Source organism: Pseudorca crassidens, chromosome 13, assembly GCF_039906515.1.
Source record: "Pseudorca crassidens isolate mPseCra1 chromosome 13, mPseCra1.hap1, whole genome shotgun sequence".
NCBI classification, from domain to species: Eukaryota; Metazoa; Chordata; class Mammalia; order Artiodactyla; family Delphinidae; genus Pseudorca; species Pseudorca crassidens.
Genome location: NC_090308.1, coordinates 66821580 through 66846916, shown reverse-complemented (window position 1 = coordinate 66846916; position 25337 = coordinate 66821580). Strand labels below are relative to the sequence as shown.

Genomic DNA, 25337 nt, shown 5'->3' with positions numbered 1-25337 from the left:
CACAATAATACTGAATCTCATAGTCGCAGAGGGGATTTTTGCGGAAGTGTATCTCAGTAAGGTTTATTAAGCATAGACAAGGGGGTCAGGAATTTAATACCACATTTGTTGTCTTTAGAGCTGCGTTTCAGTTAGGGTGTTGCCTGAGAATGACAGTATTTTCTGATTTAGAATGTGACATTTACTCTGATATTGTTAATATGTGTAGTAGTTAAAAATAGTAGTAGATAGTGTTCATGTATGTTAGCTTCCTTTAGACTTATTTTGAAAAAATACATTTGTCTTATTATATGAATATATTGTGTCCCATTTAACCAAATTGTAACAAATGAAGGAAAGAGGTGATAGAGTATGAAATGTTGATGGAAGCTTTTACTATGTGGAACACCTTAGAATATAAATCTCTACAGTGCTATTAATAGTTATGTCATCAACAACATTTTTTCAGACTTTGTGCTTCACTCTGGAGAAAAGAGTACGGCATCTTGAATTTCTTCACTGGGTAATTTAAAACCGAGTTATAATGTGGACACCAACTGCACACATGTTACTTGAGTTCAGCATCAAAGTTGTAAACGAAAATAGTAAATATGCTCTCTCTCAAAGCTGTTACTATTTAACAAAACATATTCAAATCAACAAAATAGTATGAATATATATGACCATAAATGTTTTTATTAACTGTTTTGGGCTTTTTAAAAAACCTCATTTTAAATACTTAATTCTAATTCTACTCTACTCAAGTAGACTATAATAGCGAATACATATCTAGTGCTTACTATTTACATTCCAGCTGCTGTTCGAGTTACTAGTAAGTTCTGATTCTAATAAGAATGCCATATACAGCAGTTTCAGCTTTTATGTAACACAGTAACCTCAGGGAGAAGAAAGTGAGGGCGTTCCGAAAACTTAACTACGTAGTCTATAGACCAGTGTTCTTTGTAAAACATTTATATCGACACCCAGTTTTAGGAACTAAAACCCTTGTATAAATTTGTATTACTATTCTAAAAAAAAAAAATTGTATTACTATTCTAGAAAGGAGAGTGCCGTTTTTCAGGGGACTGTATTCCACTTGGTCTGTCTCTGAGGCCTATTAACCAATAAAACCGTTCTATTCTGCTGCTCTGGGACATAAGCAACAACGAAAAGGAGTAATGACCTTAGACCATAAATAAGTTGTCAGGACAGCCAAGGGGACGAAGGAGAGACGATTAGCGCCAAGACTCGGATTCCTCCCAGCGACCGGCGGCAGAAGGGGCGGAGCACGTTTCCGGCGAGGCGCTGGAGGCGGGGCGCGGGGGCTCGGGGGGGTGGGTCTCCCGGGAGCTGCGGAGACAACCTGCGCAGGGAACGCCGGGCATGTGCGCAGACTCAGTCGGCCGCCGGGAGGGAGCGACCTAGCGGGCGGTCGGGAAGAGCGCTGACCGGTCACCGGCTGTGAGCACGATGAGACCCGGAGAGGAGAGGCCGGTGGAGGGGGGCGCCTGCGCCGCCGTCTTCGAGGTGGAGCTGCTGAAGCTGCGCGCGGCGGAGTGCATCGACGAGGCGGCCGAGCGCCTGGGGGCCCTGAGCCGCGCGATCTGGAGCGAGCCCGAGCTGGCCTACGAGGAGCACCATGCCCACGACGTGCTGACGCGCTTCTTCCAGAGCGAGCGCCCGGCCGCGTCGTGGGTGGTGCAGCCGCACTACCAGCTGGTCACGGCCTTCCGTGCCGAGTGGGGGCCGCCGCGGGGCTGGGCGGCGCCGAGCCCGCTGCACCTGGGCTTCCTCTGCGAGTACGACGCGCTGCCAGGCATCGGGCACGCCTGCGGCCACAACCTGATCGCAGAGGTCGGGGCGGCGGCCGCGCTGGGCGTCAAGGGGGCCCTGGAGAGCCTCCCTGGGCCGCCTCTGCCAGTGAAGGTGAGGTGGGGCGCGGGCTTGGGATTCCCATCGCCAGCCCAGGCCGGGACCGACCCGAGAAGGGCGGGAGCCGGCGCTTCCCGTGCGCCTCCGTCCCTTCCCACCCCGGGGCAGGTGTAGGGGACAGCACTCGACGTCCTGGCTTTTTCTAGTAGGCAGAACCCCTGGATCAAAGTCAGTAGTGGATGAGTTGCCGACCTAGCGACATTTTGCAGATTTTTGCTTTTTCTCTCCTGCGTAGTTGTAAACAATTGAGTGAACTCTCTCCCTTAGGAAAGGACTTAGAACCAAGCCTGGTTTTCGTGATGGCTTGTTTTTGGTAACGGGCAATCGCAATTTGCTGACAAGGTTGTGCAATCTCTGGGAGGTAGTTATAGGGATACCTGTAGACCCTCTTCGTTAGCCTCCAAAAAATCTTTTGTTTGTGGCAGTCCTAGGAGCTGTTGTGATTAGAATCATTGGAATTTGGATAGGAAATGTTCAGTCGTTAGAACTACAAAACCTCTAGAAGTATACAAAAAATGGGAAGAGAGTGAACATTAACTACATGATCCTTAAGTCTTAAAGTTTATTTCGCGATTTTAAGATATAGCTCGATCCTTTAAACGGGGAAGTGTTTATGTTAGCCACAGGGCAAGTTTAACCTTGTGTTACTCTGTTTTTCCAGGTGGTATATTCTTTCTGTGGGCTAAGATTGAATCACCACTGCTCAGGTTAAGGGGAAGACTAATGTTATATTTTAATATTCTTTAGCCCATTTTTTCCAGTGTCAGTAACCTTTCTCTTTTATCCTTACAGTTCCATCTTTTGTGGCTTTTTCTCTTTAGCTGCCTTCTCTTTTCTGCCTCTGGGCCTTGTTTTTCATCTGGCTAGGTTTTTGTTTTGTTTGGGGGAGGAGATGTCCTTTGCCATTGCATGAAGCACTGGAGAGATTTAGCTTTAACCAGGTTTATGAAAGGTTCAGAGAAGTCAACAAGATTTAACCTGAAAAGTCATCAGATTGCATGAGTCAAGGGTTAAGAGTAAAAAGCAGTTTAAGAGTTTGGGTGCTTTATAACTTCTGACTAAAGCAAGACTTTGGGAAATACACACACTTCTGATTTTGAATGGTAATACTCAGTTTTAGTAAGGTTATCTGTCTTATCTGAAAATGGAATTTATGTTGATTCTCTTTGCAAGCCAAGAACTTTTCCAACTTGTTTCATTGTGTTCTTATACGTGACCTTGAAAGTATATTAGTTGTTTATAATTTTTCTTTGCTTTTAAAAATTGTTTGAAGAAGTTAAGTTTAAATATCAAAGTAAAATGTTTATTCTGTAAAGTTCTCTTTTGTTTAATTAGGTGTTTGGTGACCAATAAATCTGCCTGGTTGAGCTGGTGGAATCGAATTAGTAAGTTTGTGTAATAGTTGGCCGTTTCTAACCGTGGTATTAAGATTTATTCAATGCTTTTCATAAAGGATGAATGCGTTAAGACCTTCTAAAGAGGTAGTTTGGTAAGGAAACAGAGTTCGGGCCTGAAGGTCAGGGTATCTAATCCCAGCTCTGCTTTAAGCCTTGCTCTGTGATCTGGGGCAAGACATTTCACTCCATGCCTCAAAACCACCCTTCCTAAAATGATGATACAGATCGCTCACCTACCTCACAGGGTTGTTGTGAGGATAACTAATAAGTAACTAGAAAGTTCCTTACCAGTAAAAGGCTTATGAATAATTATATACACATATACTAAAAGACAGTCAAAAATAAGCTTTAAGAAGTAAGTCCTAAATAATTTTGAGGAACTTAGTATATAGTACTTATCTCTTTTCATCTTTGACATTAGTTCTATAAAATTGTGTTATAAGATTGGGAAAAGTTTCCTACAGAGGCTTTAGTACATACTTTGAGCCAAATTGGTATAATAATGTCAATTGCAAGTTGTGGTGAATTTAGCATGGTAGACTTATGCCCACTGCCTTATTTGAGTCAGAGAACAAAACCTCTCTTCATAGTTTGATTTAGATTGTGAATACATATGCAAGGGAACCTGACTGATATTGCCTGCTAGGATTTTTTGTTGCTCTGACACAGGTATTTCTTTCTAGGTAATTGTTCTGGGAACCCCTGCAGAAGAAGATGGTGGTGGCAAAATTGATTTAATCGAAGCAGGGGCTTTTAAAAATCTTGATGTTGTTTTTATGGCCCATCCATCTCAAGAGAATGCTGCTTATCTACCTGATGTGGCTGAACATGAGTGAGTAATCAAGTTGAAATAAACTTCGTAGTGGAAAACAGGCTATTAGAATACTTTAGTGACTTAACTGGAGGCTAAAACTCGGTACTTCTGCATTTAAAAAGTAAATTGAAAAAAAACAGTAAATTGAAAAAAAACAGTAAATTGAAAGATAATGATGTGATATTTGATTTCCATTGAACGACATTTTGTAGGCCCCTTCTAATTGAGATTTAATATGGTGTTCATAATTGAACTGTTAAAATACTGCCTAAAAAGCGTAAGAATAGCAAACAATATGTTGACATGTATGTTCTATTTTGAATTGAGAGGAATCTGGTTTCTGGACAATGTCTGTCCTTTGATATGGAGTTGCATTTGCAGCTGAATAGATCTGCAAGAGACAGCTTTGTTAGTCTTGGGAAGAAAACACACTTCTCTAGTTTACTTATTTTGAGCTCTTTGCAAAAAGGATAAATTATGTTCCTGACGAAAAAATACAGAAACTGACTAGCTGTGGATTTGATTGGAATTTGCCAATATATCCTTTTCTGATTCGTCTGGTGCTGAAACTTTTTTTTTCTTTTTTATCTTTCTCTATGTTGAAAAGCTCACTTTTTTTGGTACCTAGGAGCATGCATCATTTAAGTGGTTTAAATTTTTTACATCAGAAATTTCAACCATAATATTTAATGGTCCAGTTAGGGGTCTGGTCCCAAGGAGCCATGGCTCAGCTGCTTGAGGAAAACCCCATGTTCTCCTCTACAGTAGCCTGGGAGTAATCGCAGAACCACCCCAGCAGTGCTTCTAGATTGTGTGTTCAGTTATCCTGCATTTCTCTGCATGCCTTGTTTTCAGAGGGTGACTATTTTAACTGTTCTGGTATTTTTGGTCTTATCACCAGGAATTGGTATTGTGACAGTAGGAAGAATCTTTCAACTTCCGTTTCAGGGATGCTGTACAGTAGTACACCTCTGGAAAACCTTAGAGGTTAGAAACCTCTGCCAATGCCTCTGGCTAGAAGGGACCAGTGGCTGCAGGCAGGCTTCCCAGTCCATTAGCCTTCTAGGATTTAGGTTTAGGTAGGCTTCTTGGCCTTGATTCTGAAGTCAGTCCATTGGGCCTCAGGCCTTTTCTTAATATCTGGCTTCTTAGATTTTTCATTTGCCAACTTTTAAGATGGAAAAGAGAGCAAGAACAAAAATTTAATTTAAAAAATAACTAATCTATTCATGCTAAAAATCTGTAACAATAAATAAGATAAAGCACTATGTCCCTATTAGTCACCTTTTTTCACATCCAGTCCCTTTTCTAGAGATATATATTCTCCCAGGACTTTGGGGGTATATTTGTAGACATAAAATAGGTACATGTATAAATTAAATCTTAAAGGAGGATTTTCCCCCCTCTGAAATAGTCTGCTAAATATATTGTTGATCTGGCTCTTGCTTTTTAAAATTAAACAATGTGTCTTGAATATCATTCCATATCAGTTTTTTTTAAATGTTCTTTTTTTAAAAAATAAATTTATTTATTTATTTATTTTTGGCTGTGTTGGGTCTTCGTTTCTGTGCGAGGGCTTTCTCTAGTTGCAGCGAGTGGGGGCCCCTCTTCATCGCAGGCCTCTCACTATCGCGGCCTCTCTTGTTGTGGAGCACAGGGTCCAGATGCGCAGGCTCCGCAGTTGTGGCTCACGGGCCCAGTTGCTCCGCGGCATGTGGGATCTTCCCAGACCAGGGCTCGAACCTGTGTCCCCTGCATTGGCAGCCTGATTCTCAACCACTGCACCACCAGGGAAGCCCTTAAATGTGCTTTTTAAGCCTAAAATACTAATGCTGATATAAAACAGGCATTAACATTTGTTTTCCTGTAGTTTATTGTGCTTTAATTGTACATAGATTTGAACCCTAGAAGAAATGGTGCTAGAGCCATGTTCATAAAGGACATCTTTTTCCATTTTATAATATTTATCACCAGTTTTGTTAAAATTCCAGTTTCTGAGTGATGGTGATAGATATAGATTGAGGAAATAACAAGTATCTTAAAATTTAAAATATATATTTGGATTTTGTTTTTTAAATAGAATGTTTGGAATCAGTAAAGAAATGCCATGAGCCTCCTGAATCTAGCGCATTAAAAAAAAAAAAAGTCTAGAGTGACTTTTTTTTTTTTGCGGTACTTGGGCCTCTCACTGTTGTGGCCTCTCCCGTTGCGGAGCACAGGCTCCAGACGCGCAGACTCAGCGGCCATGGCTCACGGGCCTAGCCGCTCCACGGCACGTGGGATCTTCCCGGACCGGGGCACGAACCTGTATCCCCCTGCATCGGCAGGCGGACTCTCAACCACTGCGCCACCAGGGAAGCCCTAGAGTGACTTTTTAATAATTTAAATGTGGGTACTATTAATCAGGCTTAAAAAGTGTTATCCAAACAAGTCACCATTATTAATTTTTTTTCTTTTGGAGTTATCAGACAAGGCCATGAGTCATGTGTTCAAAGAGTTAAAAAAACAAATGGAGGCAAGTCATCTTTATAAATAACTATTTAATATACAATCCTTTCTCTAAACCTTATTGTTTTTTATTGTATCTGAGTAGACTGGTATGAGAACTATTGGGAAGTGGAAAAACAATTTATAAAATTTTAAGGGGGATGTCCCTGGTGGCGCAGTGGTTAAGAATCCTCCTGCCAGTGCAGGGGACATGGGTTCGAGCCCTGGTCTGGGAAGATCCCACATGCCACGGAGCAACTAAGCCTGTGTGCCACAACTACTGAGCCTGCACTCTAGAGCCCATGAGCCACAACTACTGAACCTGAGTGCCACAACTACTGAAGCCCGCACGCCTAGAGCCCATGCTCCGCAATAAGAGAAACCACCACAATGAGAAGCCCACTCACCGCAACTAGAGAAGCACACGTGCAGCAACGAAGACCCAACCCAGACAGAAATATAATTAATTAATTAATTTTTAAAAAACTTTTAAGGTATTAGTGATACAGGTATTCTGGAACATTAATAAAATATTGGTCAGGAACAACTGACTTAACGCTAGAATATTTTATAATACTGTGAATATAATCTGATTTTTAGAGGTTGTCTTAACCCATTTCAAATGTCACCTTCTTTCCGTCTTTCCTTGACCTTTCCCCACCTTTAAGACAGAAAGAATTATTTGAGTTTTTGTAGACCTTTGATATAGAGCTATCACAGTACAGTGTAGAAGGAGACAGGAGCCATCTCTTTTGTAATTCCAGCACTTAATACAGTATTGCATTGTTCGTTTAAATTGAATTGTGTACAGATTTAATTTGTACAGGAGCTCGATTGAGCAAAGTTCTTTTTCTCTGTTTTTTTGGAATGCCTTCTTTGTGTTAGTCACTGTATTACATAATAATAAACTAAAACTAAGGTATGTAAATTGCTATATTATTGCTACAAATTAATTCAGCAGTGTGAATTAATTTTGAATAATAGTTGGGTAGTTCTAATTACTTGGATTTTCTTACTTTGGTGATATTGAAAAAAGTAATTCCGAATGATGTTTTATTTCCTAGTGTGACTGTGAAGTACTATGGAAAAGCATCTCATGCTGCTGCTTATCCCTGGGAAGGACTAAATGCATTAGATGCTGCTGTCCTTGCCTACAGCAATCTGTCTGTGTTAAGACAACAAATGAAACCTACCTGGAGAGTTCATGGTACGAATGTCAAATACTTTGGGTAATAGATGGCGCTTAATATATTTCAGTGCAATATTATTCCTTAATATTTGATTAAAAAAACATTTGGGAACATTTTATGTACTTTATGAATATTCCAAAAATTTTTAACATTTTCAGAAATTCCTGGGACAGGATACTAGATGTTCATTTATGTGTGGGTAAGAAGATAGTTAAGATTATTTGTGCATAAATAGAATGGTCATTTTGAATATTAGAAATAATGTTTTTATGTAAGGATCTATGTTCTTTCTGTGGATATTTGAAAGTTAGAACTTGATTTTTCAGTTATCCTCACTGTCTCTTAATATTCTGTGGGTATTTGAAAGTTAGAACTTGATTTTTTCAGTTATCTTCACTGTCTCTTAATAACAAAATTTCATCATTTTCTCATTTAAAAAAAAGTGGTGGTTACTGGTTTTATGTACCCAAGTGCTATTAATCCTAAGTAACATCTTTTTAAATTATGTGTATCACCTTAATATATATACAGTAATAAAGTATTGTCTTGAAGGTACAGATTTATTTTTTAGTTTATTTCCTTATGATTTAAGAAATTATTATACTTTAAGGTCTGTTCTTTGCCTGATTTTGCTATAGTCTGAAATTAGTTTGTAACTGCACTTTTACCAATTTTCTACGTTAGTTTCTTTAAAAAGAATAAACAGGAATATGTAAAAAATATATTTTTTAAAACAGGTCATATAAAATAGGTTTTGCATACTTATTTTCATTATTATTTTGAATGGATACATCTTCCTTCTCAGTCTAGTTCCAAATAAATGCACTTGTTTTGACAGTGGTAGTATATTTTGTCATCTTTGACTTGCATTGGTTTCTTGTTGGCATGAAAATTATTCTCCCAGAGCCAAATGCTATTTAAAATGGGATTCCTGAGGTATGAGGGTAATTACAGAGGCTCATACCATTGGTTTTTTTCCTTATGTCAAAAGTTTATCAAAATGTACAACTGTAACAAAACACACTGAAATAAAAGTCTCTCCCAGAAGGCTTAAGATAATTGTAAAAATTTGTAGCAGTTTCTTTATAGTCGGGAATCATAATTTCTTAACATCGTATAAATTCCTCAGACTAAAGTACATATAGACAGTTATTTTTTTTCCTATTAGCAAGAAAGTGTCACACTGTGCATAGAAACTTGTTGTATAACATCAAAATCTTTGGTTGGCATATATGTGACGCTAATAAGTTTAAATTATTTTTCTTTATGTATATATTGGCTGAAAAACTTTATGGGTGTATTTAAGCTTAAAGAAATGATCTCCAAGCTCCAAGCTCAATTCCAGTAATTTGGTTCTTTTTATAGGTATAATAAAAAATGGTGGTGTAAAACCCAATATCATTCCCTCTTATTCTGAACTAATCTATTACTTCCGTGCACCCTCAATGAAAGAACTTCCAGTTTTGACCAAAAAGGCAGAAGATTGCTTCAGAGCTGCAGCTTTGGCTACTGGGTGCACAGTAAGAACTTTTAAGAGTTAATCTAAGTTATAATCAGAAGTATATATGTGGGCCGGGGTTGTTTATATTAAGTTACATTTAGAACCTAATTTGTCTCCCTTTTATTTGGCAATCAGTGCCTTGAATATGCAAAACCAGTTGACTGAATAGTTGATGTGAAAATCTTTCATTCTTATTTATTTTACTCAGTGTCTGCATAGGGAAGACTGCAGTCGTCTTATTACACAGGACTTAGAATAACTGATATTGCTGAGCTAGACTCCCTGCCTTTTTGCAAGTTATATTTTTCCTTACTGGCAGTTATGCTTTTGGAAATGCTGTATATAGTTCCTGTAAAGGGAGCTTTATGGCAAAATCAGCCAAACCTATTTTTGGTGAAGTCACAGGTGTGTGTAATAGTGATATAAATACTTATGGCTTGCTGGGATGAAAGTTAAAATAGACACAGTAGTCAAGAGGTTTTGTTTATTTGACTCATAAAGTCGGCAACGTTTATGTACTAATCATATAGGGCCTACAGTGGGATGAGAAGCTCCAGCACTGCATAAATCTTGCCCTGGGGCAAGCCTGTAGTCTGGTTGGAGAGAGATAAGATCTGGATTTGTGCTTCTCAGCCTCACTGATTCTGTAACTTTTGGAAATGTTATTTAATATCTCTGGGCCTCCATTTTTTCTTGAAAAATGGAGATAATGATATAATCTATCTTAGGGTTCTTATGAGAATTAAATGGCATAATGTTTGTGAAGAGTTAGGGCCAACACCTCATACCTTATTTTTTTCTGCCCTCAGTAGACTGGAGATATATGATTTATTCAGATAGTAAGAGTGATTCTAAGACAGTATATGTTAAGTGTCCAAAGAGTAAAAATTTAAGCATTCATCCCTTATTCATTTATAATTATAGATATTTAAAATATTTATAACATAAAACATGAACTATTATCACTAGCTAATACCCCAAGGTATAATATTGCCTTATAATAATGTTCATTGTTATTAGATTTGAGTCTATATAGAACTGAGATAAAATTGACATACAGCACTGTATAGGTTTAAGGTATACAACATAATGCTCTGACTTACATACATCATGAAATAGATTATCACAATAAGTTTAGTGAACATCCATCATGTCACATAGGTACAACATTAAAGAAATGGAAAAGAAATTTTTTTCCTTTATGATGAGAACTCTTAGAACTTACCCTAACTTTCATGGATAATGTACAGCAGTGTTAATTATCTTTATCATGTTGTACTTACATCCCTAGTACTTACTTACCTTATAACTGGCAGCTTGTACCTTTTGCCTAATTCCCCCTCCCGCCAGCACCTGACTCTGGAAGCCGTAAATCTGATCTATTTTTCTGTGAGTTTGCTTGTTTTTGAAGTATAATTGACCTACAGCACTATGTTAGCTCCTGGTATACAACATAATGATTTCATAGTTCTATTCATTTCAAAATGACCACCATGATAAGTCTAGTTGTCATCTGTCACCATACAAAGATATTACAGAATTATTGACTGTATTCTCCACACTGTACATTTCATACCTGTGACTCATTTATTTTGTACTGAATGTTTGTAATCTCCCTCACCTACTACTCTTTTTTCCCAAACCCCCTTCCCTCTGGCAACAACCTGTTTGTTCTCCTTATGACCCTGTTTCTGTTTAGTTATAGTTGTCCATTTGTTTTGTTTTTTAGATTCCACATGTAAGTGAAATCATACAGTATTTGTCTTTCTTTGTCTGACTTATTTCACTTAACATAATACCCTGTAGGTCCATCCATGTTGTTGCAAATGGCAATGTTTCATTCTTTTTATACAGCTGATTAATATTCCATTGTATATATGTATACCTTTAGCTGTTGTTTTTATGTTCCATCTGTTGATGGACACGTAGACTGCTTCCATATCTTGGCTATTGTAGATAACGCTGTAGTGAACATAGGGGTGCATATATCTTTTCGAATTAGCGTTTTTATTTTCTTCACACACCCAGAAGTGGAATAGCTAGAGAGTATGGTAGTTCTATTTTTAATTTTTTGAGGAATCTCCATAGTGTTTTCCATAGTGGTTGTACCAATGTAGATTCCCACCAGTAGTGCACAAGGGTTCCCTTCTCTCCACATCCTCACCAACACATATTTGTTGTCTTTTTTGATAATAGCCATTCTGACAGATGTGAGGTGCTATTTCATTGTGGTTTTGACTTGCATTTCCCTAATGATTAGTGATGTCGAGCATCTTTTCATGTGCCTGTTCCTGTCTGTATGTCTTCTGTAGAAAAATGTCTGTTCAGGTTCTCTGCCCATTTTTTAATGAAGCTGTTTGGTTTTCTGCTATTGAGTTGTATGAGTTCTTTGTATAGATTGGATATTAACCCCTTGTTGGATCTATTGTTTGCAAACATCTTCTCCCGTTCAGTTGTGGCCTTCTTATTTTATTGATGGTAACCTTCACTGTTCAAAAGCCTTTTAGTTTGATGTAGTCCCATTCATTTATTTTTACTTTTTTTTCCCTTGCCTGAAGAGACAGATTCAAAAAAAAAATTGCTAAGTCTGATGTCAAAGAGCGAACTGCCTATGTTTTCTTCTAGGAGTTTTATGGTTTTGGGTCTTACATTTAAATCTTTAATCCATTTTGAGTTTATTTTTGTATATGGTGTGAGAAAGTAGTCCAGTTTAACTCTTTTGCATGTGGCTGTTCAGTTTTCCAAACGCCACTTATGGAAAGACTGTCTTTTCTTCATTGTATATTCTTGCTTCCTTTTTTGTAGATTAATTGAGCAGAGGTGCATGGGTTTATTTCTGGGCTGTCTGTTCTGTTCCATTGCTCTATGTATCTGTTTTTGTGCCAGTACCATACTGTTTTGATTACCATAGCTTTGTAGTATAGTTTGAAATCAGGGAGCATGATACCTCCTTTTGTTTTTCTTTCTTAAGATTGTTTTGGCTATTCAGGGTCTTTTGTGTTTCTTTACAAGTTTTAGAATTATTTGTTCTAGTTCTGTGAAAAATGCCGTTGGTATTTTTATAGGGATTGCAGTGAATCTGTAGATTTCCTTGGGTAGTATGGTCATTTTAACAATATTAATTCTTCCAAACCTTGAACATGGTATATCTTTTCATCTGTTTGTCTCATCTTCATTTGGTTTCATCAGTGTCTTATAGTTTTCCAAGTACAGGTCTTTTACTTCATTAGTTAGATTTATTCCTAGGTATCTTATTCTTTTTGATGAGATCATGAATGGGATTGTTTTCTTAATTTCTCTTTCTGATAGTTTATTGCTAGTGTATAGAAATGCAACAGATTTCTCTATATTAATTTTGTATCCTGCAACTTTACGATATTCGCTGATGAGTTCTAGTAGTTTTTTGGTGGTATCTTTAGGGTTTTCTATGTATAGCATCATGTCATCTGCAAACAGTTGACAGTTTTACTTCTTCCTTTCCAATTTGGATGCCTTTTATTTCTATTTTTTATCTGATTGCTGTGGCTAGGACTTCCAATACTAAGTTGAATAGAAGTGGGCAGAGTGGGCATCCTTGTCTTGTTCCTGATCTTAGAGGAAATGCTTTCAGCTTTTTACTGTTGATTAAGATGTTGGCTGTGGGCTTGTCGTATATGACTTTTTTTTAATTATTAATTTTTATTGGAGTATAGTTGCTTTACAATGTTATGTTAGTTTCTGCTGTACAGCAAAGTGAATCAGTTATACGTATACATATATCTCCTCTTTTTTAGAGTTCCTTCCCTTTAGGTCCTTTAGGTCACGACAGAGCATTGAGTAGAGTTCCTTGTGCTATACAGTAGGTTCTCATTAGTTACCTATTTTATATATAGTAGTGTATGTAAGTCAATCCCAATCTCCCAGTTCATCCCACCCCCCACTTCCCCCCTTGGTATCCATACGTTTGTTCTCTACTTGTGTGTCTCTATTTCTGCTTGGCAAATAAGTTCATCTGTATCATTTTTCTAGATTCCACATATAAACAATATTACACGATATTTGTTTTTCTCTTTCTGACTTACTTCACTCTGTATGACAGTCTCTAGGTCCATCTATGTCTCTGCAAATGGCACAATTTCATTTCTTTTTATGGCTGAGTAATATTCCATTTTATATATGTGCCACATCTTCTTTATCCGTTCCTCTGTTGATGGACATTTAGGTGGCTTTCACATCCTGGCTGCTGTAAATTGTGCTTCAGTGAACATTGGGGTGCAGGTGTATTTTTGAGTTACAGTTTTCTCTAGGTATATGCCCAGGAGTGGGGTTACTGGGTCATATGGTAGTTCTGTTTTTAGCATTTTGAGGGACCTCCATACTGTTCTCCACAGTGGCTGTACCAGTTTACATTCCCACCAACAGTGTAGGAGGGTTCCCTTCTCTCCACACTCTCTCCAGCATTTATTGTTTGTAGATATTTTGATGATGGCCATTCTGACTGGTGTGAGGTGATACCTCATTGTAGTTTTGATATGCATTTGTCTAATAATTAGTGATGTTGAGCATGTTTTCATATATTTGTTGGCCATCTATATGTCTTCTTTGGAGAAATGTCTATTTAGGTCTTCCACCCATGTTTTGATTTTTTTTTTTGATATTGAGCTGCATGAACTGTTTGTACATTTTGGAGATTAATCTCTTGTCGGTTGTTTCATTTGCAAATATTTTCTCCCAGTCTGAGTGTTGTCTTTTCGTTTTGTTTATGGTTTCCTTTGCTTTGCAAAAGCTTTTAAGTTTAATTAGGTCCCATTTGTTTATTTTTGGTTTTATTTTCATTACTGTAGGAGTTAGGTCAAAAAAGACTTTGCTGCAATTTATGTCAAAGAGTGTTCTGCCTATGTTTTCCTCTAAGAGTGTCTGGCCTTACATTTAGGTCTTTAATCCATTTTGAGTTTGTTTATTCTTTTATGTGTAGCTGTTCAGTTTCCCAGCACTATTTATTGAAAGACTGTCTTTTCTCCATTGTATATTTTTGCTTCCTCTCTCATAGATTAGGTGACCATAATTAGGTGTGTGGGTTTATCTCTGGGCTCTCTATCCTGTTCATTGATCTATATTTCTGTTTGACTTTTGTTATTGAGGTACGTTCCCTCTACACCTCCTTTGTGGAGAGGTTTTTGTTTGTTTGTTTTAATTTATTTATTTATTTTATTTTTGGCTGTGTTGATTCTTCATTACTGCGTGCAGGCTTTCTCCAGTTGCGGTGAGCGGGAGCCACTCTTTGCCATGGTGTGTGGGCTTCTCATTGCAGTGGCTTCTGTCATTGCGGAGCACGGGCTCTAGGCACGCGGGCTCAGTATTTGTGGCACATGGGCTCAGTAGTTGTGGCTCGCAGGCTCTAGAGCACAGGCTCAGTAGTTGTGGTGCACGGGCTTAGTTGCTCCGTGGCAGGTGGGATCTTCCTGGACCAGGGCTTGAACCCATGTCCCCTGCATTGGCAGGTGGATTCCTAACCACTGCGCCACCAGGAAAGTCCCTGAGAGTTTTTATCATAAAGGGATGTTGAATTTTGTCAGAAGCTTTTTCTGCATCTACTGAAATGATCATATGATTTTTATTCTTCAATTTATTAATGTGGTGTATCACATTGATTAATTTGTGGATATTGAACCATTCTTGTTGCATCCCTGGGATAAATTGCACTTGATTGTAGTATATAATCCTTTTAATGTACTGTTGAATTCAGTTTGCTGATATTTTGCTGAGGATTTTTGCATCTATGTTATCAGTGATACTGTCCCATAATTTCATTTTTTGTGACATCTTTGTCTTGTTTTGGTGTCAAAGCGATACTGGCTTTATAGAATGAGTTTGGAAGTGTTCCTTCCCTGCAACTTTTTGGAATAGTTTGAGGATAGGTATTGACTCTTTTCTAAATTGTTTGGTAGAATTCACTTGTGAAGTCACATGATCCTGGACTTCTGTTTATTAGAAGTTCTTTTCATTAGTGATTCATTTCATGAATTTCATTACTGGTAATTGGACTGTTCGTATTTTCTGTTTCTTCCTGTTTCAGTCTTGGGAGATGGTACATTTCTAGGAATCTGATTATTTCTTCTAGGTTGTCCACTTTACTGGCATATAATTGTTCATAGTAATCTCTTGGGATCCTTTTGTTTTTCTGTGGTGTCATTTGTAACTTTTCCTTTTTCATTTCTGATTTTAGTGATTTGGGCCCTCTCTTTTTTCCTTGATGAGTCTGGCTAAAGATTTGTCAATTTTATTTATCTTTTCAAAGAACCAGCTCTTAGTTTCTATACTTTCTGTTGTTTTTTACGCTCTATTTCGTTTATTTCTTCTCTGATCTTTATGATTTCTTTCCTTCTACTAACTTCAGGTTTTGTTTGTTCTTTTCTAGTTCCTTTAGGTGTAAGGTTAGATTGTTTATTTGAGATTTTTCTTGTTTCCTGAGCTAAGCTTGTATTGCTATAAACTTCTCTCTCCGAACAGATTTTGCTGCATCTCATGGATTTTGCATTGTTGTGTTTCCATTTTCATTTGTCTCCAGGTATTTTTATTTCCTCTTTGACTTATTTAGTGACCCATTGGTTGTTTAGGAGCATTGTTTAGCTTCCACACATTTGTGATTTTTGCAGTTTTTTTCTTGTAGTTGATTTCTAGTCTCATATGTGTGGTCAGAAAAGATGCTTCATATGATTTCAGTCTTCTTAAATTTACTGAGACTTGTTATGTGGTCTAGCATGTTACCTGTCCTGGAGAATGTTGTATGTATCCTTGAAAAGAATGTGTATTCTGCTGCTTTTGGATGGAATGTTCTATATATATCTGTTAAGTCCATCTGGCCTTAATGTGTCATCTAAGGCTACTGTTTCCTTATTGGTTTTCTGTTTGGATGATCTATTCCTTGATGTAAGTAGGGTGTTAGTGTGTTACAGTCAGTTTCTCCCTATATGTTAGCTAATATTTGCTTTATGTATTTTGGTGTTCCACATGTTGGGTGCATGTATATTTATAAATATTATATCTTCTTGTTGGATTGACCTCTTGATCATTGTGTAATGTCCTTCTTTGTCTCTTGTTACAGTCTTGTTTTAAAGTCTGTTTAGTCTGAGTATTGCTCAGTATTGCTATCCTGTATTGCCAGTATTGCTATCCTGGCTTTCTTTTCATTTCCATTTGCATGGAAATGCCTTTTTCCATCCCTTCACTTTCAGTCTGTCTGTGTCTTTAGATCTGAAATGAGTCTCTTGTAGGCAGCATATATATGGGTCTTGTTTTTGTATCCATTCAACCACTCTGTGTCCTTTTTTTTTTTTTTCAGCCACACCATGTGGCTTGCAGGATCTTAGTTCCCTGACCAGGGATTGACCCTGGGTCCCAGCAGTGAAAGCAATGAGTCCTAACCACTGGACCACCAGGGAATTCCCCATATTTGGATTCTTCTCTCTTTTTTTGTATATGTATCTATTATAGACTTTTGGTTTGTGGTTTCCATGAGGTTTATAAATAGCAATCTATATACATTTGTGGTTATTTTAAGTTACTGATCTCTTTAAGTTTGAATGCATTTTAACAACCCTGTGTTTTTATTCCTTCACCTCACCTTTACTGTTTTTGATATCATATTTTACACACCCTTTTCTTCTGTGTATCCCTAAACTCCTTATTATAGTATTATCAGCTATAGATGCTGATATAGATGCTGTGTGGCGGATATAGATGCTGTGTGGCGAGAAGTCCTTTTAACGTTTCTCGTAAAACTGATTTTGTGATGCTGAACTCTTAACTTTTGCTTGTCTGTAAAACTTTTGATCTCTCCTTCAAATGAATGAAAGTGTTGTCAGGTAGAGTATTCTTGGTTGTAGGTTTTTCCCTTCCATCACTTTAAGGATTGATATATTGTGCTATTCCCTTCTGGCCTGCAGAGCTTCTGCTGAAAAGTCAGCTGATAACCTTATGGGAACTCCTTTGTACGGAACTTGTTGCTTTCTTCTTTCTGCTTTTTATATTCCTCTTCATCTTTTAAATTTTTTTAAAATTTATTTATTTTATTTATTTATTTTTGGCTGTGTTGGGTCTTCGTTGCTGTGCACGGGCTTTCTCTAGTTGTAGCGAGTGGGGGCTACTCTTCATTGAGGTGTGCAGGCTTCTCATTGCGGTGGCTTCTCTTGTTGAGGAGCACTGGCTCTAGGCATGTGGTCTTCAGTAGTTGTGGTGCAAAGGCTCAGTAGTTGTGGCTTGCAGGCTCTAGAGCGCAGGCTCAGTAGTTGTGGCGCACGGGCTTAGTTGCTCTGCGGCATGTGGGATCTTCCCAGACCAGGGTTCGAACCCATGTCCTCTGCCTTGGCAGGTGGATTCTTAACCACTGCCACCGGGGAAGCCCCTCTCTCTTTATCTTTAATTTTTGCCGTTTAAGGACAGCATGATCCTCTTTGGGTTGATCCTATTTGGGATTCTCTGTGTTTCCTGGACTAGATGTCTGTCTCCTTTCCCAGGTTAGGGAAGTTTTCAGTTATTATGTCTTCAAATATGTTCTCTGCTCCTTTTTCTCTCTCTTCTCCTTCTGGGACCCTGATAATATGAATGTTAGTACTCTTGATGTTGTCCCAGAGGACTCTTAAACTGTCTTCATTTTTAAAAATTGATTTTTCTTTTTTCTCTTCAGCTTGAGTGATTTTCACTACTCTGTCTTCCAGTTTGCTGGTCCATTCGTCTATATCGTCTAATCTACTATTGATTCCTTCTAGTGTATTTCATATTTCAGTTATTGTATTCTTTAGCTCTGATTCTTTTTTATGTTTTCTAACTCTTTGTTAAAAACTTCTGACTCCTCACTCTGTTCATCCATTCTTCTGAGTTTTTTGAGCATCTTTATGATTGTTACCTTAAACATCTTATCAGATCGATTGCTTATCTCCTCTTCTCCTATATTTTAAATAGTCTTTTAATAATTTTTTATGTTTTGGCTGACTTGTAGTATCTACTTAGGTTGTCATTGTTTCTAACTTAGATGTTGCTAAAAGTAGAATATTATCTCTGCCATTTTATAATTGGTTTCTGCTAATGCTATTGGGATTATCTTTAGTTTGTGGGAGTATTGCCCATTTTTGATTTAGTCAAATCTAAATCTGTAAATCCTCTTAACTGGGCACATATAAACTGCTTCTGTATTTTCATGCACCGAAATTAATAAATGAGGACCATAGTCAACCCTTCTGCATTGTGAATCTTCTGTCTTGCTCAGGATATGTTATACCTTTCAGACCTGGCAGTGGTGTCAGTGTCAGTTTGTATATTGAAAATTGGTAAATCTTGATTTCTTTCTTTTAGAGGCTATAGCCTATGGCAGTATTTCTTAAGTATGTGATTTTGGGACCACATGCATCAAAATTACTTGGGGGTGCTGGCTAAAATGGAGACTCCTGGCCTCTCCCACACCCTGTTTAGGGACTGAAGTTGATACTCACTGACTAGGTGACCTCATGTGCTTTGGTGCATATATAATGTAAAGGAGAGAGGGTCCTAGGAACTCCCATTATAGAAAAGCATACTTTTTTAAGGTAAAAGATTTGAGTTTATATCCTGAAGGGGAGGTGCCTCCTCTTAAACCTCTTTCTGTTAGAGAACTATTGCTGGTTTGAAAATTAGATAGTGAATTTGAGTTTCTTAATTCAAAATTTGTTGTATAATTTTTTTATTAGGTAGAAATTGAAGGTGGAGCACATGATTATTACAATGTTCTTCCCAATAAGAGCCTGTGGAAAGCTTATATTGAAAATGGAAAAAAGCTGGGAATAGACTTCATTTCAGAAGATGCAATGTTGAATGGCCCTTCAGGTGATTAAGTTCTTTCAAACATATCATATGCTATTTGAGGAAGGGAAGTACCACCCATGGTTAAATGGTTTTGTTTAACAGCTTTCGAGGTTGGGGGAGGTATTGCTCCTGATTTTTAATGAGTTTTTTCACAAACTTAATGGGTAGGGGAAAGACACTAATGCACCCCTCAGTGAATGTAGAATGTCAAGTGAACAGATTTGTTTTTAGAAATAGCCAACATACTCTTTGCTTTATATTCTAAATATTTCTAGTGTTTAAATTTGCTTAGTTCTAATTTTTAAGTAAGCTACTTAAAGGGGAAATAGAATTTTAATTCATCTCCTGTCATCAGTACACAGGTTACTAAGGACTTAGTTATATGGGGGCATTTTCAGTTTCTGAGGAGTAACAAACAGTTATTAGAATTTAAATAATCATAAGCATATCAGGTTATTTTAGGTTTTTTTCCTTTTAAGAGCATTATTACGTCTGCATGTTAGAAAAGCCTCTCTTAAAATATAATAATAAATGTTGATGAAATAGACTCAGAGGGGCTTGGAGATAAAAACAGGGTGTTGATGTCATTCAGTGAGATAAAGAGTTCAAGAGAAAGAGCAGGCTGGAGTATGGTGGGTTGGTATTAATTATTAGTTTGTTAAATTTGAGGTGTTCACAGGACTTCTAAGGAAAGCTGTCCAGTAGCCTGTTCCAAAAGTTGTTTGGGTGGAGACTTGAGGGGTTGTCAATACACGAGAGGTGATTGAAAACATAGGTTTCAATGTGGATGAGGTTGCCCAAGTACACAGGAGGAGGAGTAGCCCAGAGATGAAACCCTAGGGATCACCAGTACTCAGGTGACAGGTGAAGGAAAGTGACTAGAGAGGGAGACAGAGGAAGCCAGACAGTCAGGAGAGTGGAGTCATGGAAACCAAAAGAGTAGAGAGTTTCTAGAAAGGAAGGAGCAGTAAATCATGTCAGGTGCTATAGAGATTAAGATAAGTGTGCTTTAGCGTCCATTGGACTAGCAATTAGAAATTCATGGTTTGTCTTACCTTTCCAAGGATCTACTGATTTTGGAAATGTTACTTTTGTGGTTCCTGGGATTCATCCATATTTTTACATTGGCTCTAATGCCTTGAATCATACAGAACAATATACTGAAGCTGCAGGTAAGTGTTATTACAAGTGAATGTTTTGGCATATACTCTTTTCGTAGTAGTAGTTGCCTCTCTAACTGTTTAGGTTAGCCTGTTATTACTTCTTAACCTAACAACACCTCAGGAAATACTATATTGTGGTGGGCAGTTGGAGAGGCAATTTAGATATTGAAAGCTAACCAGAAAACTAATAAAGTAATTGTAATACGTATGAGGTTATCTTTATTCATTTTATCTACCTTTTAGGATCACAAGAAGCTCAGTTCTACACTTTGAGAACGGCCAAAGCTCTGGCAATGACTGCATTGGATGTTATTTTTAAACCAGAGCTGCTAGAAAGAATCAGAGAGGATTTTAAATTGAAACTTCAAGAAGAAGAGTTTTTAAATACAGTAGAATAAAAGGAAGATTTAGGAGCCACTCACGGATCATGAAGAAGTGATGATTTTCTTCTTTAATCTTTTTTAATGAGGGAGGAGGGCATGGCTTGTTTTTCAGTCTTAAGGGAGTCATATTCCCCTTACCTGAAAAGTGAGGACACGATGTGGAGAAAACACATTACCTCATATCTAGAGTGAAAATTTCACAAATCTGTATATGATGGAATTGTGACATTTCAGGGCTGGTATGTAATGGCATTTCATAAAGAACCTGGATGACACATGGTTTATCAGTGATAACATTTTATCAATCCATATGTTGTGTGAGTGTATTTTGAAAGATCCAAGAGATTTCAAGCCTTATATCCAGAATTGCCACATGAAAGATTTTTTTTGATATAGGGTGGTAACATTGTTCTATAAAGTTGCTTTAAAATTCAAGTTCTAAATTTAGGGAAGGTTCATTTGGAATATCTGACTATATCTGTTTTGGTTTAGAGAATTTCTTCATTGACAATAAAAGTATGCTTTTTATCAGAAATGCTGTGGGGAAACAACTAGAAACTCAGGTACAAAGAATAAGCTTTTGTTTTACCAGTTGAAGGAAAATGAAAATGTTCTTTTTTATATATACTTTACTCTGAGAGGTGGCATTAAAGTGCTATTCCTCATTCCATATTTCAGTAATAGAAAAAATGGTAAATGGATAGGATTAGACTCTTCCTGTAAGGTGTTTGCTTGGTAGCCCCATGTGTTCCAGAGGAATTAGAGGAGTGATGTCTGCTTATCTTGAATGTTAATGCCATATAACTGATCCCCTCCACCTAGCAGGCCTATTCAGGTTTCTTCTCAGAAGCTAGCCTGTCCAGCTTGAGTAAACTCAGCAGTTTATTAAATTTAGGGGACAGAATTCTAAGCCTCCTTAAGCCCCATGCTAGTTCAATATAAACTAAAAAGTATTGTAAGTTTTTCCTGATGTGACTTTCTTGAACACGATAAGAGAATGTGAAACAAGTATCCGGTAAAACGAATATTTTACGCTGTGAATATAGTAAAGGTCCAGTAGACTTTATTTTAAAGGGAGTCCTCAAGTTTGAGTGTAAGCATTCCAGAAATGGAAGGGGAAGGAGGGAGAAGTGAGCATTTGGCCTCTGCTGTAAGCAAGTCACTTGGGTGCTCTGTGCCTTCAGCTCCTCATTTGGAAAGTTAGATTAGATCCCTCATCCTTACAGTCCTTTAAACCTCTAATTCCTATTCTACCTGAAATTATTTAAAGTTGAAACAAGGAGAAGGGAATTTGGGTGGAGAGTTAGTAGTTGAGAATTGCTTTTCTTCTGTATCAGAGGTCTGCAGACTGCGGCCTGATTTGGCAAGCAGCCTGATTCTGTATGGCTAGCATGCTGGAAATGGCCTGTACATTTTTAAAGGTTGTAGAAAAAAATAAAGCGTCAGAGACCAGATCGTGTGACCTGCGAAACCTAAAATATTTACAATCTGGCCCTTTGTAAGATAAAGTTTGCCAGCCCATCCTATGTAACAGTAAAATAAAAACTGTTTCTCTTTGACTACATCTTATAATCAGATCTCCTAGAAGAAAACTTGAAGCCTCTGAATTGAAAACATTAAGAAAGGGATTTAGACAGCAGTGCTCTGTGTTGACCATTATAATGCATCAGTGGTTTCTCCTCATTGAGGGTTCTGGCTCTTTCGAAGTTCGTTTTTTTTTAGCATTTACTTTGTTCTGGGATACAGGTACCCTGCTGCCTTAAAGCTGTCCTCTATGCAAGCTGCTCTTCTAACCCTTCACATCAGCTTTTAGAACATGATCCTCCATGACACTCTGATTATTTATAACCTCAAACAGGCATGGTTGGTATGTATTTTACAAACAGAAGAGGGATCAACAAAGGCTTCACGCTGAGAATAGGATATGTCCAAGACCTCTGGTTTATAAAAACAGAATTAGTTTCCTAATTATCAATTTAATACATTTCTCAACTACAAGCTTCAAATTCCTTATATAAATCCTGCACTCTAAGGAATGTGGTTTTATTTTCTAAAGCCTCCCTAAAATTCTAGAACAGTGATTGTTAACTGGTGTCCTGACACACTGATATTCTCCTGTCTCTTGTGAATTGTCACAAGTTTATTGTTACTCATACAAAGTATTTGTGATGAATTTACTTTTTAAAAACGAATTAGAGAAAATGTCAGGTTAGCATTTTGTTGTTGCCGATTCACTTGTGTTCTGATAAGCATCCTGCATGAGAGGGCAAGGTGTCGAGTTGCTGCTGATGTGCAGGGGAGAGGTACAGTCTGTACCAGTGCTATCTGCCACAGCCCAGTCAGAGGAGGTAATGTTGACAATACTGCTAAGATTTCTGTCCCTTCGGAGTTTCTGTAAGATTTTTTTTTCCTTTCAACATTTAAAAAACTTGGTCAAAATATGGGATTACCCATTGAAATATGTCCTGGATTTATCATGTCAGAAAAGAGGTTGAAATGCTCCAGAGTCTATCTAGAAGTATATATTTTTTTCCCCAGATCTCACCTTGACATTTTACATTATTTTACTTTAAGTTATTTAATATAATTCAGACTTTTTAAATCCCTTTTTATATATCAGTGAAATAACTGAGCCATATTACACTGAAAAGTGTAAATAAATAACATAAATAAATGCTGAGTCAAAAAATCTGTCCAGAGGAACAATTGTAGCTAATCTTCACTCTGCCATTTGAATTTGGGAGACTACTTCATTTGTAATGGTAGTTTTTCCTTTTGGAACTAAGTTCTTTCTTTATCTTCATACTTCAATGGCATGTTTGGAATGTGCTAAATTTTCATAAACATTAATACTTAGCTTAAATTATCATTATTGATTTGTCCTCATACTTTGGATTAAGTCTCCAAAGATTTTGGAAGATAAATGGGGAAGCACTCGATTACAGGAGAACAGTGTCACTTCTAGATAAAAAGGGTTATATATAGCTCTTTGACACATGAATAGGACTTTTTCAAAATTTTGTGTCTTGATTTTGAGGAAGGGGGCAACTAAGTTTTTCTCCCAGAATTAATTTGAAGGATGACACTTTACTGTCACTTGGATTCGGTGATTGTGTGTTATTCCTCCACTAGACTGTATGTTCTTTGAAGCCATTGTCTTCTCAATATACTTAATTTCCTTCAAGTACACTAAAACCTGACTCATCTGGAAAAAAACAGGCCAAGCTGAGTTCATGTAAAGTTTAAAATAATATAATTTTTTAAATATGGAATTAGTTTCTGACCTCAACTAGAGATATAGGTGGACCTGCTTGAGGTATCTTTGTTTTTATGGAAAATGCTTTTATTACATGCCTTTTTTTTTTTTTTTTTTTTTTTAACTTTCACTGTTCACAGGCCGAACGAAAGGCCTTTTCCTCAAATAGCAACTTTTGGCTATCTTTGTTAAATTAATAGACTTTAAAGGTATAATTCAAATTAATGGTTTAAATTTAATTACAGATTGAAAATGTTTTCTCTTTTGTGACTTAATTTTAAAAGCAGGCCTGACTTAATATGGGACCTGTATAAAACAGTTATACTGAACAATTATATTAGACTGAGTATAGCTAATATTTAGCTTGCCTCTTAAAATTATCAGACTGCTATTCAGTTTTAAAAACTACCCATAGTTTATGAACTACTCAGGAAGATTTTCCCTTTTAATTGCTTCTTCGTGTAGTACTCATAAGGGCTGGGGCATTTAGGATAAACTAGAACATTTTCATGTGTTTTATGAATACTTGTATAAACTGAAAGTGTTTTGATTTCCCACAATCCTCCAAAGGACTGTTTATTTGTTGATGAGTTGTGTTGATATTTTTGCTGTTACAATTTCAGCAATGGAGTTCAGTGAACGTTTGTCGAGGAGAGCCTACTTCTAAGCACTGGGGGGAAGACAAAGAGTAAGATATGGTCCATGCCCCAAAAAAACTTGTGGTTGGTGGTAAGTTCTCATAAGATTTGCTTCATCTGAGCACACTGGGATTGAGGGAACATCTGAAGGCTGCTGTCTTGGAAATTTTTGAGGAAGTGTTTCTAAAACACTTAAAAATACCTGAGTCATGTCAGTCTGTTTGAATAAAAGAAATCGATATGAAAAGTCTTTTCTTAAAAAATGATTGTCTTATTTTATAGTATATTCTTTTTAAAAAAACATTTCCGATAGCTGTGTTTTATACATTTCTTTTTATCTGAAGCATCTCTAGTCTTTTGGAAAATGTCCTACATAGTGCTAGCCTTCAAACTATCAAAGTAAATTTTCATTGTAAAATAAATTAATTGTCTTTGTGCCAGCTAGCAACTCTTTATAAGTCTGTAAGGTATGAAAAATTACATCTTTATTTTTTTTACATACTTCAAGCATTTTACAAACCAATTAAATAGTTGAGGATAGTGCATTTTGACATGTATAAAATAATTTTTTCAAGTAAGCAATCAGTCTCTACTACCATCAGATCATAGTCATTTTTAAAATATTTTAATACATACATATTAAAGTATGTATGAAAAAATCTAAAATGTTAATAAATATGTTTATCAAATAGCAATGGTCTTGGGGTTTTTTTCAACATAATTAAGGAGTTTTAAAAATATATGAAGATAAAGCACAGTTACCCAAATACAATGTGATATA

At 37.1% G+C, this 25337-nt stretch overlaps 1 protein-coding gene across 1 annotated transcript; it reads left to right on the top strand.

The window, feature by feature from the left end:
- Positions 1–1343: 1343 nt before the first annotated feature.
- On the top strand, positions 1344–24806 carry PM20D2 (peptidase M20 domain containing 2). Its single transcript, XM_067702592.1, has 7 exons — positions 1344–1905; positions 3992–4140; positions 7674–7816; positions 9165–9319; positions 19002–19137; positions 20181–20288; positions 20523–24806. The coding sequence occupies exons 1-7, from the start codon at positions 1450–1452 to the stop codon at positions 20675–20677; spliced, it is 1302 nt and encodes a 433-aa protein (XP_067558693.1). The 5' UTR covers positions 1344–1449; the 3' UTR covers positions 20678–24806.
- The last annotated feature ends 531 nt before the right edge of the window (positions 24807–25337 follow it).